General features: G+C 43.3%; 1 protein-coding gene across 10 annotated transcripts in view; it reads left to right on the top strand.

Annotated features, from left to right (window-relative positions):
- znf532 (zinc finger protein 532) overlaps positions 1-14,729 on the top strand; it is a 76,534-nt gene that overhangs the window by 58,585 nt on the left and 3,220 nt on the right. For all 10 annotated transcript variants that reach the window (XM_042335884.1, XM_007903087.2, XM_007903096.2 and 7 more), the window contains 2 exons: positions 108-377; positions 8,813-8,925. In XM_042335884.1, the coding sequence (XP_042191818.1) occupies positions 108-377; positions 8,813-8,925 (383 nt within the window). The remainder of the gene's footprint in view (positions 1-107; positions 378-8,812; positions 8,926-14,729) is intronic.

Below are 14,729 nucleotides of genomic sequence, written 5' to 3'. Positions count from 1 at the left end.
AAACATTTGCTTCTTAACTTTGTTCCCAATTACCACAGGGAAAGTTGTGAGCTGACTCTGACCATCTACCTGTGTGGGTGTGTGTGTCTCTCTCTCTCATCTTACAGTCTATGCATGGTACACTCAAGAGCATTGAAGGACCTCCTAACTTAAAGCCTTTGGTCGTGAAGGCTGTAGCCACAACAATGGGACAGAATAAAGCAGATGGAAACGGCATCAATGGGACTGACTGGCTGGGAAAGAAAACCGCGGTAGTGGTGAGGAAAACTGGGAGCCGATCCAAAGCGAACAACCCTGGCTGGATGTGCAGGGATTGTGAGGAATGGTTCCCTGAGCGAGAGGACTATATTTCTCACATGAAGAAGGACCATGGAAAGGTAAAAGAGCAAGTGGTGGTGGACAGTACCTACTTTATATGTCAACTAGTGGTACAGTGGTTCAGTTGGTACCACCCCCACAGACTATTTAGATCAGGAGGATGTTGGTTCAAATCTTACGTCAGTACTTGAACTCATAGTCTTAAGATGACAATCAAGTGCATTACTGAGGGTGGTGTGTGGGAGGTGGGGAGTGAGTGATGCATCGTCAGAATTGCCATCCATTAGATAAGGCATTAAACTGAATTTGCTGGTTTGTCAGGCGGATTTTATAAAAATCCAATGAAACTATGTGTAAAGAAGCGTCCTGGCCAACAATCCTGCAGATTATTGTCAATTGCCTCTTGGCTGTCTTGGGGACTTTCGTCTGCACATAGTGGATTCTGCATTTGCCTACAAAAATAGTGAACACTTGACTGTAGTCGCTGTAAAGCTTTTGAGTTGTGATCAACGTGATAAGGTGATATAAAAATGCTAGTTCATTCTTGTCACACATAATCGTTACAACTAGATTCCAAGAGTTGAATGATAGTATGGGCTTGGTAAACTAAAGGGGTTTGGGTAACTGAGCCAGCACTGACATGATTAGCTGAATGGCCTTCTCTGAGCTATACATTTCTATGATTCTGTTATGCAGTCTTTGGTAATGATTTAAAAAAATGTAGAAATCCTTATTAGTGTTTTGAGATCAGTGTTGTTGATTGAGGATCTTAATGTCAGTTCAGCACATGATTTACATTGATGACGCTGAGTGTGGTTTTGAATTAATTTATCCTGGATGTGATTATTCTCCCTCACATCAGCCATATGTGGGAATTAGCTTCAGTGAGCTCTTATTGAACGTTGTGTTGTGGAGAGTGTTTTTTTGTATATCTAGAATTAATGAGCTTTTATATCTGAAGTTGGGATAGCTGAGTGATATAGTTCACTTACGAATATCAATACAGCGGATTAAAGATCATGATTACATTGTTTGAGAACAGTTTTGTTGATCGTAGAGATTAATGTCATTTCAGCAAATGATTTATTTACATTGGAGGTGCTGAGTGTGATTTTGTGTTTTTTTTTATCCTGGGTGTGATTATTCTTGCTCGTATCAGTCACATGTGAGAATTAGCTTCAGTGAACTTACCAATTAATGGAAAATCTGTATGAAAGGTGTTGAATGAATGAGATTCATAGTTTATGTGACCTGCTAACCCCTTACCGACCTGTCCTGTCCCGCCGCTCTGGGCTCCGCCCTACTCCACGTCCCCCACCCTGCCCACCCCACCAATGGTAGTTGGGCCTTCAGCCTTTCTGTACTCACTCTTTGGAACTCCATCCCAGTCCCTTCACCTTTTCCCCCTTCCTTGCCCCCTTCAAGGCCCATCTGAAGGCCCTTCTCTTCAACTGTGCCGTTGGTCACTCTCCGAGCCCCACCCTCACTGCCCTTCTGATCCCAATTCCCAGCTCGGGTGTGAATCCTCAACTGTCCAGCCCCTTGTGACGTCCTCTCAATGTGAAAGGCGCTATACAAGGGAAATGGAGTGAATATGTATTTGCAGGAAAATGTGGCAGCCAATGGCGGGCAGCAATGTCCCAGAAACATCCATGAAACAAATGACCAATCTTAGCTGGGAGATCGTTGGCCAGAACAACAGGAGAAACTCTCTTCTCTTTTCGAATAGTGCCATGGGATCTTTAATGTCCACCCAATCAGGCAGATGGGGCATTGGTTTAAAATCTCATCCAAAAGACAGATGTGATAACATTCAAAAGGGAATTAGATTACTTTACAGTATGAAGCTCTTTCGTAAGTTACACCAGTAACCTAGCCTCAAGTATGGCAACCCTCTCCAGCTGTTGTTTACTTGCAATGTAAATAAATACTTGCTGTTGTCTAGTCTAAATTTTCCCTTCACAACTCTGAATCCATGGTCTCCTCATTACATGCCTTTGAGTGGCTCAATAAAAATACTGCTTGCAAGATGCTGAAAACTTGTAAGAACCCGGTTATGTGGCCTGTGGATCCAACATTTGTTTTTTTCAACTCGCTGAACAAATATCAGTCTTTGGCAGAATTAACATTTGTGAATGGTTGTACTCAGCAAATCATTGACTTCTGTCTGCTTCAACTTATAAAATTCCTGAGGATATCCTAGAGAATGACTCCCTGTACTAAAATAATTGGATTCAAATGACCTTGCCATTTGTATCAGACTAATAGAGCATTTCCCAAGTGTGTGTGATAATAGATCCTTGCATTTGTTGTAGAACCTTATCACATCATCCAAACATCTCAGTAAACAGTAAAGTGCAGTGAGTGCATTTGTAGGCCAATACAATCTATTTACATTTATATAGAATTCACATCCTCACGTCAGGAGGACGCCTCAAAGTATTTCCCACTGCTGGCTGGGCACCCGAGACAGGGTGAGGGTGACAGCTGAAGGGGAAGTAATGGGGAAAGATGATTGAAAACGTCGATTAAAATCTCGAATGATCTCTTCTTTCCCATGCTATTCACATTACTATTGTGAATATTAGTGTAGGTGAGAATCATGCTGTGAAAACAAGCTAAAAGAAACTACAACAACCTATAGCATCTCAATGTATATTTAATTTTAGAACTGGTAACAGATTTCTTTTCCCATTGAATATCCAGTAAAGGGTAAATGCCACACTATTCACTTTCAAATCCTAATATATCAGGATTAATTTGCCATATTATATTTCTATACCTGGAACACACCAGTCCTCTTGGTTATTAATGAGTGGCTTTAAAGCTCCTATTGGCCAACATTGTAAAGGTTTATTTGCAGCAAATTTATTTGCAGCTCATCAATCCTTCAGTTGTATTGATTCACCTGAAATTAATATAATATCAATCTATCAGCAAGTGTGGAGGTGTATTTTGATGCTGTCTATTCAGAGTGAGATCACTGAGGACATTTGTTTGGACAGTAACACACAAGATGCCCAGCATTGCTTCATGGCCTGTGCAATAGTTTACTCGACTTGACAAATGGTGACATTCTGTGAAAGAGAATAGGGGGTGAAAAAAAGCAAGGTTTCATTCAGTTTCAATGTGATGATTAACACATCAAACTTGTTATTGAATTTTCCTATCAATTCTTGTAACACGTGTGAAGCACCCGCTCCCTTAACTTCTGGATAAAGTTGGTTTCTAAATTTTAAGTTTTCAACATCTTGGAATACAATGCCGCTTCACAGGGTACCATTCGGATTAAGATGATATGCCACGATTGGTGATCGAAAACAAAATGGCTCTGAAACCTTCAGGCTGCTCATTGTACCACAGATTGGGGATGGGATAGAGAAAGGTTTGAACACATGCAGCAGCAAATCTTTAGGATAAATGTTAAAAGTCTAATGTTTCATAACAAATCAATTAGACCTGTCAGCGTGATTCAGTCAGGAGCACTCTCGTCACTGAGTCAGAAGGTTGTGATTCAAACCCTGTGTTGAGGCTCTGAACTCACGAACTAGGCTGACACTCTGATGAAGTGCTTTGTTGGAGGTGCCATCTTTCTGATGAGTTGTTAAAACAAGATCCCGTCTGTCTGTTCAATATCCCGTCTGTCTGTTAAAGTTCCCATCAAAAGTGAATTTGAAGTGAATTTCTCCTGGTATCTGGCCAAAAATCCTATAAATAAAATTGGTTATTAAGTTTATGTTTGTGGGACATTGCTGGGCACAAATTGGCTGCTGTATTTGCCTATAAAAAGTGTCATCACATTTGACAGTATAATCCTGTGAAGTGCTTTGAGACATGATAATGCACTATATTGAATGTAAGGATTATGATTATCCTAACATACTGTAGGGTTAATATGAAATTGTTCTCTTACTACAGCATTCGTGATTAGGTTTAGCTTTGCAGTATGTGAACTGAAAACGTTGCCTTACTGGCAGTCTCGGTTTTAATATTGGGTTTGGAATTGTACTGCTGATGGTTGTGCTGCCCCTTATGTTAGTAAGACAGTATGATCTTTTTAGTAATATTTATTGTGCCCTATAAAACTACATCTGCTTCTTGTGGTTTAGTGGAACTGAAGCATTTAGGAGAATTGGAGTGAAGTCTGCAACTGTGCAAGTCAAGACATTAAACATTTCCTAAAATGAATAACATTTCACCGAGTTTTTTGTGCATGTTTGGTGCAGCTGTATTAATCAATCATTCAATCAAGTTGAACCTAAGGGTAAATTTGAGCCTGGGAATCATGTGGGAAACTGTAAACCTGGAAGATTCTGAATTGCTGAGATGCTTTTCAGGGTTGCAAGCGTAACTTCCTTGCATCATACAGCACAAGCACAAGATCACTAAAATGGTCTGGATCAACAACAACAAGAACTTGCATTTATATAGCACTCCTCACAGGGTAGCGTTCCAGAGCGTCCTTCGGACCATCTGATCTTATCCCTACAAAACGCACACCCTACTGTTCCCCCCCCCACCACCCCATCACAGCATCAAGCTACTTTTTAGCGTTCCTGGCTTCTACCAACCTGTTCCGGTCATTGATTTACTCTATGCGTAAAGAAAACAATTCTGGTAACTTCTGAATAATGTCAAATCCTTCTCCCTTGCCAATACATTTTATATTATTCCTTATCAAATACAAACAGCAGTATTTATAGTAAATGACGGAAATTATAATAATTGATTAAGATTTATATATTTTACAGGAGTTATTTTGGTATTAAGGTATTTACTCATTATATTCAAGGCCTTACTTTTCCAAAATAACAATTAATAATCATTTTGTTTGGTATAGCGCCGTCAGGAGTATGTCCCAAAGTACTTCACAGGATACACTGTAAAGTGCAGTGACTGTGTGTTTTGTCGGCGAATGCACAACCATTTTGTGCAGAGCAATGTTCCACAAACGTGAGGAGAATGGCCAATTTTATTTGGGAGGTTGGTTGCCAGACACCAGGAGACGCTCCCTTCTCTTCAAATAGTGCCATAGGATCTTTAACGTCCACCTGAACAGGCAGATGGGACACGATTTAGTGTCTCATTTGAAGGACGGTCAGCTTAGTACTACTTGAGTTCGAAGTCCTGACATGGGGCTTGAACCCACAATCTTCTGACACCAAGGCAAGAATATTACCAACTGAAAATAAAATGTCTTACATTTAACAACTTCACAACTTAACTTCACCTACAATCTAACGGCTGTTAGTTTGAAGTATGCACCTACCTGAAGAATGCTTGAATTTAAAGTGTTCTTCAAATGAAAAGATTCAAATTATTAGAGTAATAATCCTGGCATTTGATATAGCGTCTTATCACGTTATCGAAATGTTTCAAAGCGTTTCACGGAATATATTGTGAAGTGGAGTGACTGTGTATTTTGTGAGCTTAATATTTATGGTGTGGAAATGACACTCCTGTCTCTACTCCATGTGATGAATTGGCTTCATAGGAACAGGAGGGCATCATTCAGCCTGTCAAACTGGTTCAGTCAGTTTATTCAAATTTTGGCAGAACTTTAAATTCCATTTCCCCATCTTTTCCCCAAACCCATCTATATCCTTACTTGTGAGTATCCGTCCCAATCGTTTCTCACCGTCACTAAATTCCGCACCCTGATTACTCCAGTCCTTGCCAAACGTTACTGGCTCCCTGTCACAGAGCAGATCGACTTCATGATCCTCACTCTAGTGTTTAAATCCCTCCACACCTTGGCTTGCCCCCACCCCCCATCTCTCCAACCACCTCTCTCCTCACAGCACTACCTGCTGCCTCTACTCTGCTGGCTACGGCCTCCTTTTCCCTCGAATCTTCCGCTCCACCATCGGCGGTCGTGCCTTCAGCCACTATGCTCTGAAGCTATGGAAATCTCTCCCTCAATCCCTTCCCCTCACCCCCTCCTTCCCCATTTTCAGGTTGGGTCTGAAGACCTTCCTCTTCGACTGTGCCTATGGTCACCTTCCCCCTCCCCCCTTCCCCCTCCACCATTGTTAAGCCCTCTGGGCCGCCGCCTGGCAGGAGGGCGCTATATAAATGCAAGTGTTGTAATAATAATAATCCTTGCATTTGATATAGCGATTTTCATGCCTTCTAGGCATCTCAAAGCGCTTCACAGAATATGCTATAAAGTGAATTGACCATATATTTTTTGGCAAAACGCAGCAGCCAATTGCGTACAGTGTCCCACAAACATTTGTGGATTAAAAATAACCAATTTGTTATTTTGGAGGGATTTTTATTAGCCGTGTGGAGTAAGTAAACTTACCCAAGGTTTCGCCCTGCCTTGTGTGGTGCACATCCACAGATATGAAAAGACATCAAGGGACCATGTTATAAGGAGGCACATGGTCAAGATGTTTGCCTTGACGTTACTTCCTGCCCAGGAAATGAAGTTAAGAACAACCATCTTTACTTGCTTCTACCTTACAATCCGATTTACTACAGCACCTGCCATTCTTAGCACATATGCTTCTGCACCTCAACATCTAGCCATTCCAAATTCTTCTTTCGCACATGTATAAAGTCTACTTTGAGCGAAAAATGGTTCCCATGGACACGCAGACACACATACAGAGAATCCTGAGTGAGCACAAGGGACGAATGTACAAGAGACAGTGTAAGAGTGCGAGTGGATGAAGTAATAGATAGAGGAAAGGAGAAAAGAATGTTCGTGAGAGAGAAGAGTGAATTACATACAGGGAGATGTAAGAGAAACAGAAAGAGTCTCAGTGAAAGCGGAAAAAAAAGAGGAAAGACATTTGTTGCTAAGTACTTACCTCCATATTAATCATCCCATTTGATTCTGCCACTACAGCCACCTGGAGCATTTGATTCCATATTTTCACATCATTTTGTTTGAAGAAATATTTTCTGATCTCACACTTAACAATCCTAGATCCCACTCAATCCCATTGTGTTCCCATGTTTTGGATGCCACCATCAGAGTAACAGAAGAGTTGTCATCTCTCTTATCTTGTCGATTCTGTTCATTATTGGGCAACATTCCTTACTCCACATGTCTCTGTTTACCCAGCAGTAAGTGGGAACCCAGCTATTAGTCGATTGACGGATTGCTTTCCTGGGGGTAATAATCCCTTCCAAAAAATTAATAAATAAATACTAACAATTTGGTTACTCAATCCACGACTGTTTGTTGGACAGTGATATGTGCAATTGGCTGCTGCGTTTCGCCCACAAAATTTAATCAATCCACTTTCCAATATATTCTGTGAAGCGCTTTGAGATGTCTCAAAGACATGATAAGGCACTATATCAAATGTGGGTATTATTATTATTTTAAACGCCCAGGTCAAATTACAACCAAACCCCTTTGGCTCTAAGGAATATAACATTGTAAATTCTGCTGTCTAAAGATGGGAGCAGCTCAAATCGTGTTTTCTTCAGGATAAACTTCAAGAACTAGCATTGATACAGTGCCTTCGTCCACATTGCATCACGGAAGGCTGATGCTGAGCCGAAAAGTGGGTGGGGGGAGGGAATTGTGGCCAAAAAACCAAATAGTGGTTGAAGAGGAAAGTCTTGTCAGGTGGGATTTGTGAAGTCATGTAGCTCAGTGGTTAGAGCACTCGCTTTGCAAGCGAGACACCTGGGTTCAATTCCAGGCAGGGCAAAACCTTGGGCAAGTTTCCTTACTCCACACCCCTAATAATAATCCCTCCAAAAAACAAAACAGTAATAAATTGGTCATTTTCAATCCAAGACTGTTTGTGGGCCACTGCTGTGCGCAATTGGCTGCGTTTCGCCCACAAATATGCAGTTAATTCACTTTACAGTATATTCTGTGAAGCGCTCTGAGACTTCGAGAGGACATGAAAAAGCGCTATATCAAATCCAAGGATTATATTATTTGCCAATGAGAAGAGAGGGGGCCAAGACAGAGGGATTGAGGCAAGGAGTTCCAGAGAATCGGGGCATAATGGCTGAAAGGACGGCCACCAATTCTGTACCGGAGGGGACAAGGGACGTACAGCTGACCCATGCTAACTCAGCTAAGTTGGAGCATAGAGGAATGGGGTGCAAAGTTAGGGAGATGCTAGGGCATGAAGAGATTTGAAAGTGAGTATGAAGATCTTGAAATCAACTGCAACAGGGAGGCAGTGGAGCCTTGCAAGAATTGGGGCAGTGGGAATGTGGAGACTGGTACTGGTGAGGACACGGGTGGCAGAGGTCTGAATCATTTGAACCTTGTGGAGCTGGGGAGACTGGCAAGGGGTGCATTGGAACAATCAAGACGGGAGGTGATGAAAGCTTGAATGCCAATTTCAGCAGCATTTGAAGTGAAATAGGCATGAAAGTGGGCAACGTGGCGGGGGTGGAGGAAAGCAGTTCTGGTCAAGGACCGGATGTGGGACAGAATGCATAACTGGAGATGTAGAGCCTGATGCCAAGGTAAAGATGGTTTAGCTGATATGATGTTTCCCCTCTCTAACAGCAAATGAAGAAGCACCCATGCCGTCAGTGTGAAAAATCCTTCAGCTCTTCGCACAGTCTGTGCAGGCACAATCGCATCAAACATAAAGGCATCCGGAAGGTCTATACATGCTGGTAAGTAATGTCGCAACCAGCGCAGTATTAAACCCTGATTTTCAGTGGTAATTATTTACTTTACAGTATCTTGCGTACAGTCAGTGTTGTTGGATGGGGGGCGAAGGGCATTTGTAAGCTGTACTTTCATTACTGAAAATGCACTGCAGGGAGGATAAACAACAACAAAGTTACATTTGTAGAGTCCTGTAGCTCAGTGGTTAGAGCACTCGCTTTGCAAGTGAGAGACCCGAGTTCAATTCCAGACAGGGCGAAACCTTGGGCAAGTTTCCTTACTCCACACGCCTAATAATAATCCCTTCAAAAAACAAAACAATAATAAATTGGTCATTTTCAATCTACGACTGTTTGTGGGACATTGCTGTGCGCAATTGGCTGCCGCGTTCATTTTACAGTGTGTTCTGTGAAGCGCTTTGGGACGTCCTCCCGACGTGAAAAGCGCTATATCAAATGCAAGGATTATTATTATTATTATTATTATAGAGCATCTTGGGATGACCTTCCAACATGAAAGATGCTGGACAATCAAGGAGTTGCAATAATTGTTCCTCTGAGGTAGTGAAACAGGAACAGGCAGCGGCGACCTTGGTTTAGCTTCTCACCTGAAGGACGCCAACTCCAACAATGTAGCATTGTCCTCAGCACTGCTTTGAAGTGTTGGCTGAGACTGGGTTCAAAGTCCCCGAAGTGGGGCTTGAACCTGCAATTTCTTGATTCAGAGTCAAGCCGACCATCAGCTGAGCCAGGCTGACAGCAACGCCCTTCGTGTACAATAATGTCTTTGAGTGTTTCACAAAGATTGGGTCAGATTCAAACAAGGGGCAGGGAGAGGTGACCATAGACGCAGTCGAAGAAGTAGGTTTCTATGCTAGATTTAAAGTCGGAGAGAGGGCAAGGTAGACGGGGTAAGGGAGGGATATCCATCCATTGGAGGCATGTTTGCTGAAACTAATCGACTGTGTCGTATATTTCTACAGTCTCCATAGAATATGTTAACTCAACTGTGTAATGCTTACAAAATATACAGTCACTACACTTCACAGTATATCCTGTGAAGAGCTTTGAGATGTCCGCCTGAGGTGAAAGACGCAATATCAAATGTAAGGATCATTATTGTCCATAATTATTCTGCTAATAATTTAGTTATCTTCCCACAGCGGGAACAACTATGTTTTATATCAAACTAATTTTTTATTTCCTTTTTGAAATATTTTAAACTCATTGACCAGAGGGAAACAAAGTAAGAGAGCTCAATTAGCCATGAATAATAGATGGTTTGTTCTTTAGAGGCATTGATGCAGTGTATTCTGGATCTTGATGGATTATTTAAATACAATTTCCACCGTTCAAATTCCGAGAACGAGTGTCCCTTTTGACTTCTAAAGGCCAGACTTCAGAACCATCAAAAAAAATCAAATGTTCTCAACAATTTTAATATATTCCAAATCACTGATCAATGACCATCATTGTGTTATTGTGAAACATTTAGCCTGACTGCTGCAATCTGTCCTTTTAAGAGAGCCGTAATAATAATAATAATAATCCTTGCATTTTATACAGCAACCTTCACGTCAGGAGGATGTCCCAAGGCGCTTCTAAATTAAGGCTGAATTTAAATTTTTCCAAAAACCTGCTTAATCTTCAATCTTAAAGTATTGCTCTTAAGGCTTAAAGCAGTGAGAATTTTGCACATCCTAAACCTACCAATGGCAGCCAAACTTAGTCACTTAACCCCCTGGAACTCTTCCCCAAATACTTCCTACCATCTCACACCCTCCTTTCCTGCTTTCAAAACTCTTCTAAAATCATCTTATTTTTGGTCAGCTAGGGGTCTGACCCATGCGGAAAACTATCACCGTGCTTAAGAGTATCCAACCCAAACTGAGAATTCCAGGCATTAAAGCGCTCTAGACTCTGCCCTCTGTGGAGGGAGCAATATAAGTGCAAGTTGTTGTTGTTGCAATTGGAAATTTCAGAGATAGATTGTTGGAATGGAATGTGCACTCTTTCCTTCGCGGGACACATGCTGCTTACTTAAGTCCGGAAAGTATTAGGCGCAAGTTGGCAGGAGCCGTGGCTTGGGGACCCTAGCTGGAGTCTAGCCAGCTAAAACCGCTTGCCATCAATGCCACTGTCTGGCAATCTTTCCCGTTGCTTGTCCAGCTAGGACCGTCCACCCTACCCGTTAAGGTTTTGGCTTGCAAGCTTAACAGGAGCTGAGTGGGAGGATTCCCTGCCCCTAGGTTTGCCATTCCAGGTCCTTTCGATGAGCCAGCCTGTCTGTGCTGTCATCAGCAGTGCCCAGGATTGCAATGGGTCTGCATCCTCCTACTCCCACCCGTTTCCACCCCCCAAACCCATTTCCCACCCTGCACGGGCTTCCACTCCATCTCTGTGGAGAACTCGTAGATATTATTCTGCATGAAAGGAGCTAAACAAGTGAAAGCTGTTGTCAAAACATTAGGCTTCCGAATTCTCTCTCTCCCATTGGCAAGGTTTCCCTATTTCTGTTCAGTGTGGAATTTGACCCTGAACTAAATCTGCAGTTTGACATCTTTTGGAAAATAATTGATATTTATTGCTTTCATATTTTAATCTATCTTCAATTGATTCTTGGTTAATTGGCCACTTGAAGACCAGGTGAAATGACCAGAGACTAACAGTGCAGGTTAAGCTGTGGATTTATCACATGGCCTATTTTAGTTAGTATGGATTGTATGTTTATGCAAAGCTACACATACTGTGTCCTTATTTAATTATTGAGAAGCTCTGATGTATTAAATAATTAAAAAATAGGAAATCCAGGGAGACCACCAAATGGACTACTGTATCAAAGTGAGCCTTCGGAACAGTTGATTCAGCCGGTTGTCGGCTTGGCTCAGTTGCAGCACTCTTTCATCTGAGTCAGAGAATGTGGGTTTGAGCTCCACATTGGGACTTTGAACTCACAGTGCAGGCTGGCACTCCAGTGCAATGCTGGGAATGTACTGCTTTTTTGGAGATGCCATCTTTCAGATAAGTTGTTAAAGCGAGGGATCGTTTGCCTGTCAAGTGGATATATTACTCGTGGCACTATTCGAAAAGAGAAGGGTTTTTCCCTGTGTCAGGACATCAATAACCCAAATAAAATGTGTTGTTCACTTCATGGCTATTTGTGGGACATTGCTGTGTGGAAATTGGCTGTCACGTTCACTTACAAATACTGTCACTTCAATCACAGCAAAATCCTGTGAAGTGCTTTGAGGTGACTTGATAATGTGATGAAAGGCGCTGTATCAAATGCAAGGATTATAATTATTCATCATTAAGATTACTAGACCTGTCTTGTAAATCATTCTTACTTTCAAGTCAAATGACTGCAAACAAGTTATTTGGCATTGACAGCAGTGATCAGTTTCTCATGCCATTATGTTTTTTATAACCTATTAAAAGTCGAAGTGTTGACATTTTGACAAGCTCGAAAAGTGGATGAATTATCAGCAACTATCTTCTTTCCCTATTTGAAGAGAAGGGAGTTTTTTTCCCTGGTGTCCTAGCCAATAATCCCACAGATAAAATTGGTCATTCACTTGGCTGTTTGTGGAACACTGCTGTGCACAAATCAGCTGCTGTATTTGCCTACACAGTCGCTACACTTTGCAGTAATTCCTGTGAAATGCTTTGAGGCGTCCTGACGCTAATAATAATAATAATCCTTTGATATAGCACTTTTCATGTCTTCTAGACATCTCAAAGCCCTTCACAAAATATACTGTAAAGTGAATTGACTGTATACCTCTGCAACGTCGCCCGGCTCCGCTATTGTCTCACACCACAGGCCATCGAAACCCTGGAGTTTGTGGAGTCCTGTAGCTCAGTGGTTAGAGCACTCGCTTTGCAAGCGAGAGACCTGAGTTCAATTCCAGGCAGAGGGCGAAACCTTGGGCAAGTTTCCTTACTCCACACAGAGCCTAATAATAATCCCTCCAAAAAAAAATAATAAATTGGTCATTTTCAATCTACGACTGTTTGTGGGACACTGCTGTGCGCAATTGGCTGCCGCGTTCGCCCACAAATATACAGTCAATTCACTTTACAGTATATTCTGTGAAGCGGTTTGGGACGTCTAGAAGACGTGAAAAGCGCTATATCAAATGCAAGGATTATTATTATTATTATACACGCTTTCATTATATCGAGGCTCGACTATGCTTGTCGGCCTCCCCAACTCCTCCCTCCACAGGCTGCAGATCATCCAACAACAACTTGGATATATAGAGCGCCCTTCACGCCAGACGGCATCTCAGAGCGCTTCACAGTAACGGATTCCGGGGCCGAGCCAGGGGGAGGGGGAGGCGGAGGAAGGTGACCAAAGACGTGGTCGAAAAGAAAGGTCTTCAGCCGAGACCCGAAAATAGGAAGAGAGGGAGCGAGGCGAAGGGAGTGAGGAAGGGAGTTCCAGAGCCTCGGGGCATAGTGGCTGAAGGCCCGGCCGCCGATGGTGGAGCGGAGCATCCAGAACTCTGCAGCCCGTGTCCTCTCACTCACCAGGCTCCGCGACCCTATCACCCCCATCCTCGCCCAACTCCACTGGCTTCCCATCACACAGAGGATACCGTTCAAGATCCTGGTCTTCACCTTCTCTTTGACCGAGCCTTCAGCTCCCCTCTCGACTCTCTTCCCCCTTCTCGCTCCCTCCCATCCCTCCCCTCACCCTGACCATTTCCCCCCTCCTCGCTCCCTCCCCTCCCCCTGACCATTTCCCCCCTCCTCGGGTCATGACCCAACTGTGCAGCGCCTTGGGACGTCCTCCTGACGTGAAAGGCGCTTTATAAATGGAATCTTGTTGTTGTTGTCTTGTTGTTCAAAGCCCTCCACTGTCTTGCTCCCGCTACCTCTGCGACCTCCTAACCCCCTACCATCCTGCTTACTCCCTCCGCTCAGCAAGCTCCGGCCTGCTTCACGTCCCCTGCCTCGGTCGCCGCACTATTGGCAGGCGGGCTTTTTGCCACTCTGCCTCTTCCCTCTGGAACTCCATCCTGAGGTCCCTCCGCCTCGCCCCCTCCCATTCCACCTTCAAGACCCTCCTCTTTGACCATGCTTTCGATCTCTCTGCCTTCCCCCCTGCCCTCCACCCTCCCAGACCCCCAGCTCGGGTCCGTAACTGTCTGTCCAGCACCTTGGGACGGCCTCCCGACGTGAAAGGCGTTTTACAAATGTAATTTTGTTGTATATTTGTGGGCGAAACGCGGCAGCCAATTGTGAGAGTCACAGTGCAAACAGTGGCAGAGGCTGACACCGAGCCGGAAAGAGAGGAGGTGACCAGAGGCAAAGTCAAAGAGGAAGGCAGTCAAATGCAATCTGAAGACGGGGAGGGGGGAGGCAAGGCGGAGGAATTAAGGCAGCGAGTTCTAGAGTTTCAGGGCACAGTGGCTGGAGGGGAACAGGGAGGCTGGAGCCAGCTAAATGAAGAGGCCGGTCCTAGAGTGGGCTGTAAGTAGGTCAGAGAGTTAGGGAGGTGCTAGGGTGTGAATTGATTGATTGTAAGTAAGAAACAATTTTTAAATCGATCCATTCTGCAACAAGGAGCCAGTGGAGCATGGCAAGGATTAGTGCATGGTTCATTGGGAGTGTGTTCACTGCCAATAAACTGAACCACCTTAGTCCTGTCTATAACATCCTGCGAAGCACTTTGAAACACCTTGACAATGTGATAATGCGCTATATCAAATATAAGGTTATTATGATTTTTATCTTAATATTTTGAAGTTGTTTGTGGGGCATTGCTGTGCACAATTGAGCTGCTGCGATTCCCTATAAATACA

This window comes from Callorhinchus milii, unplaced genomic scaffold (assembly GCF_018977255.1).
Source record: "Callorhinchus milii isolate IMCB2004 unplaced genomic scaffold, IMCB_Cmil_1.0 Scaffold1, whole genome shotgun sequence".
NCBI lineage: Eukaryota > Metazoa > Chordata > Chondrichthyes > Chimaeriformes > Callorhinchidae > Callorhinchus > Callorhinchus milii.
Note: the sequence above shows the minus strand (reverse complement) of the source record. Positions and strands in the feature narration are given on the sequence as shown.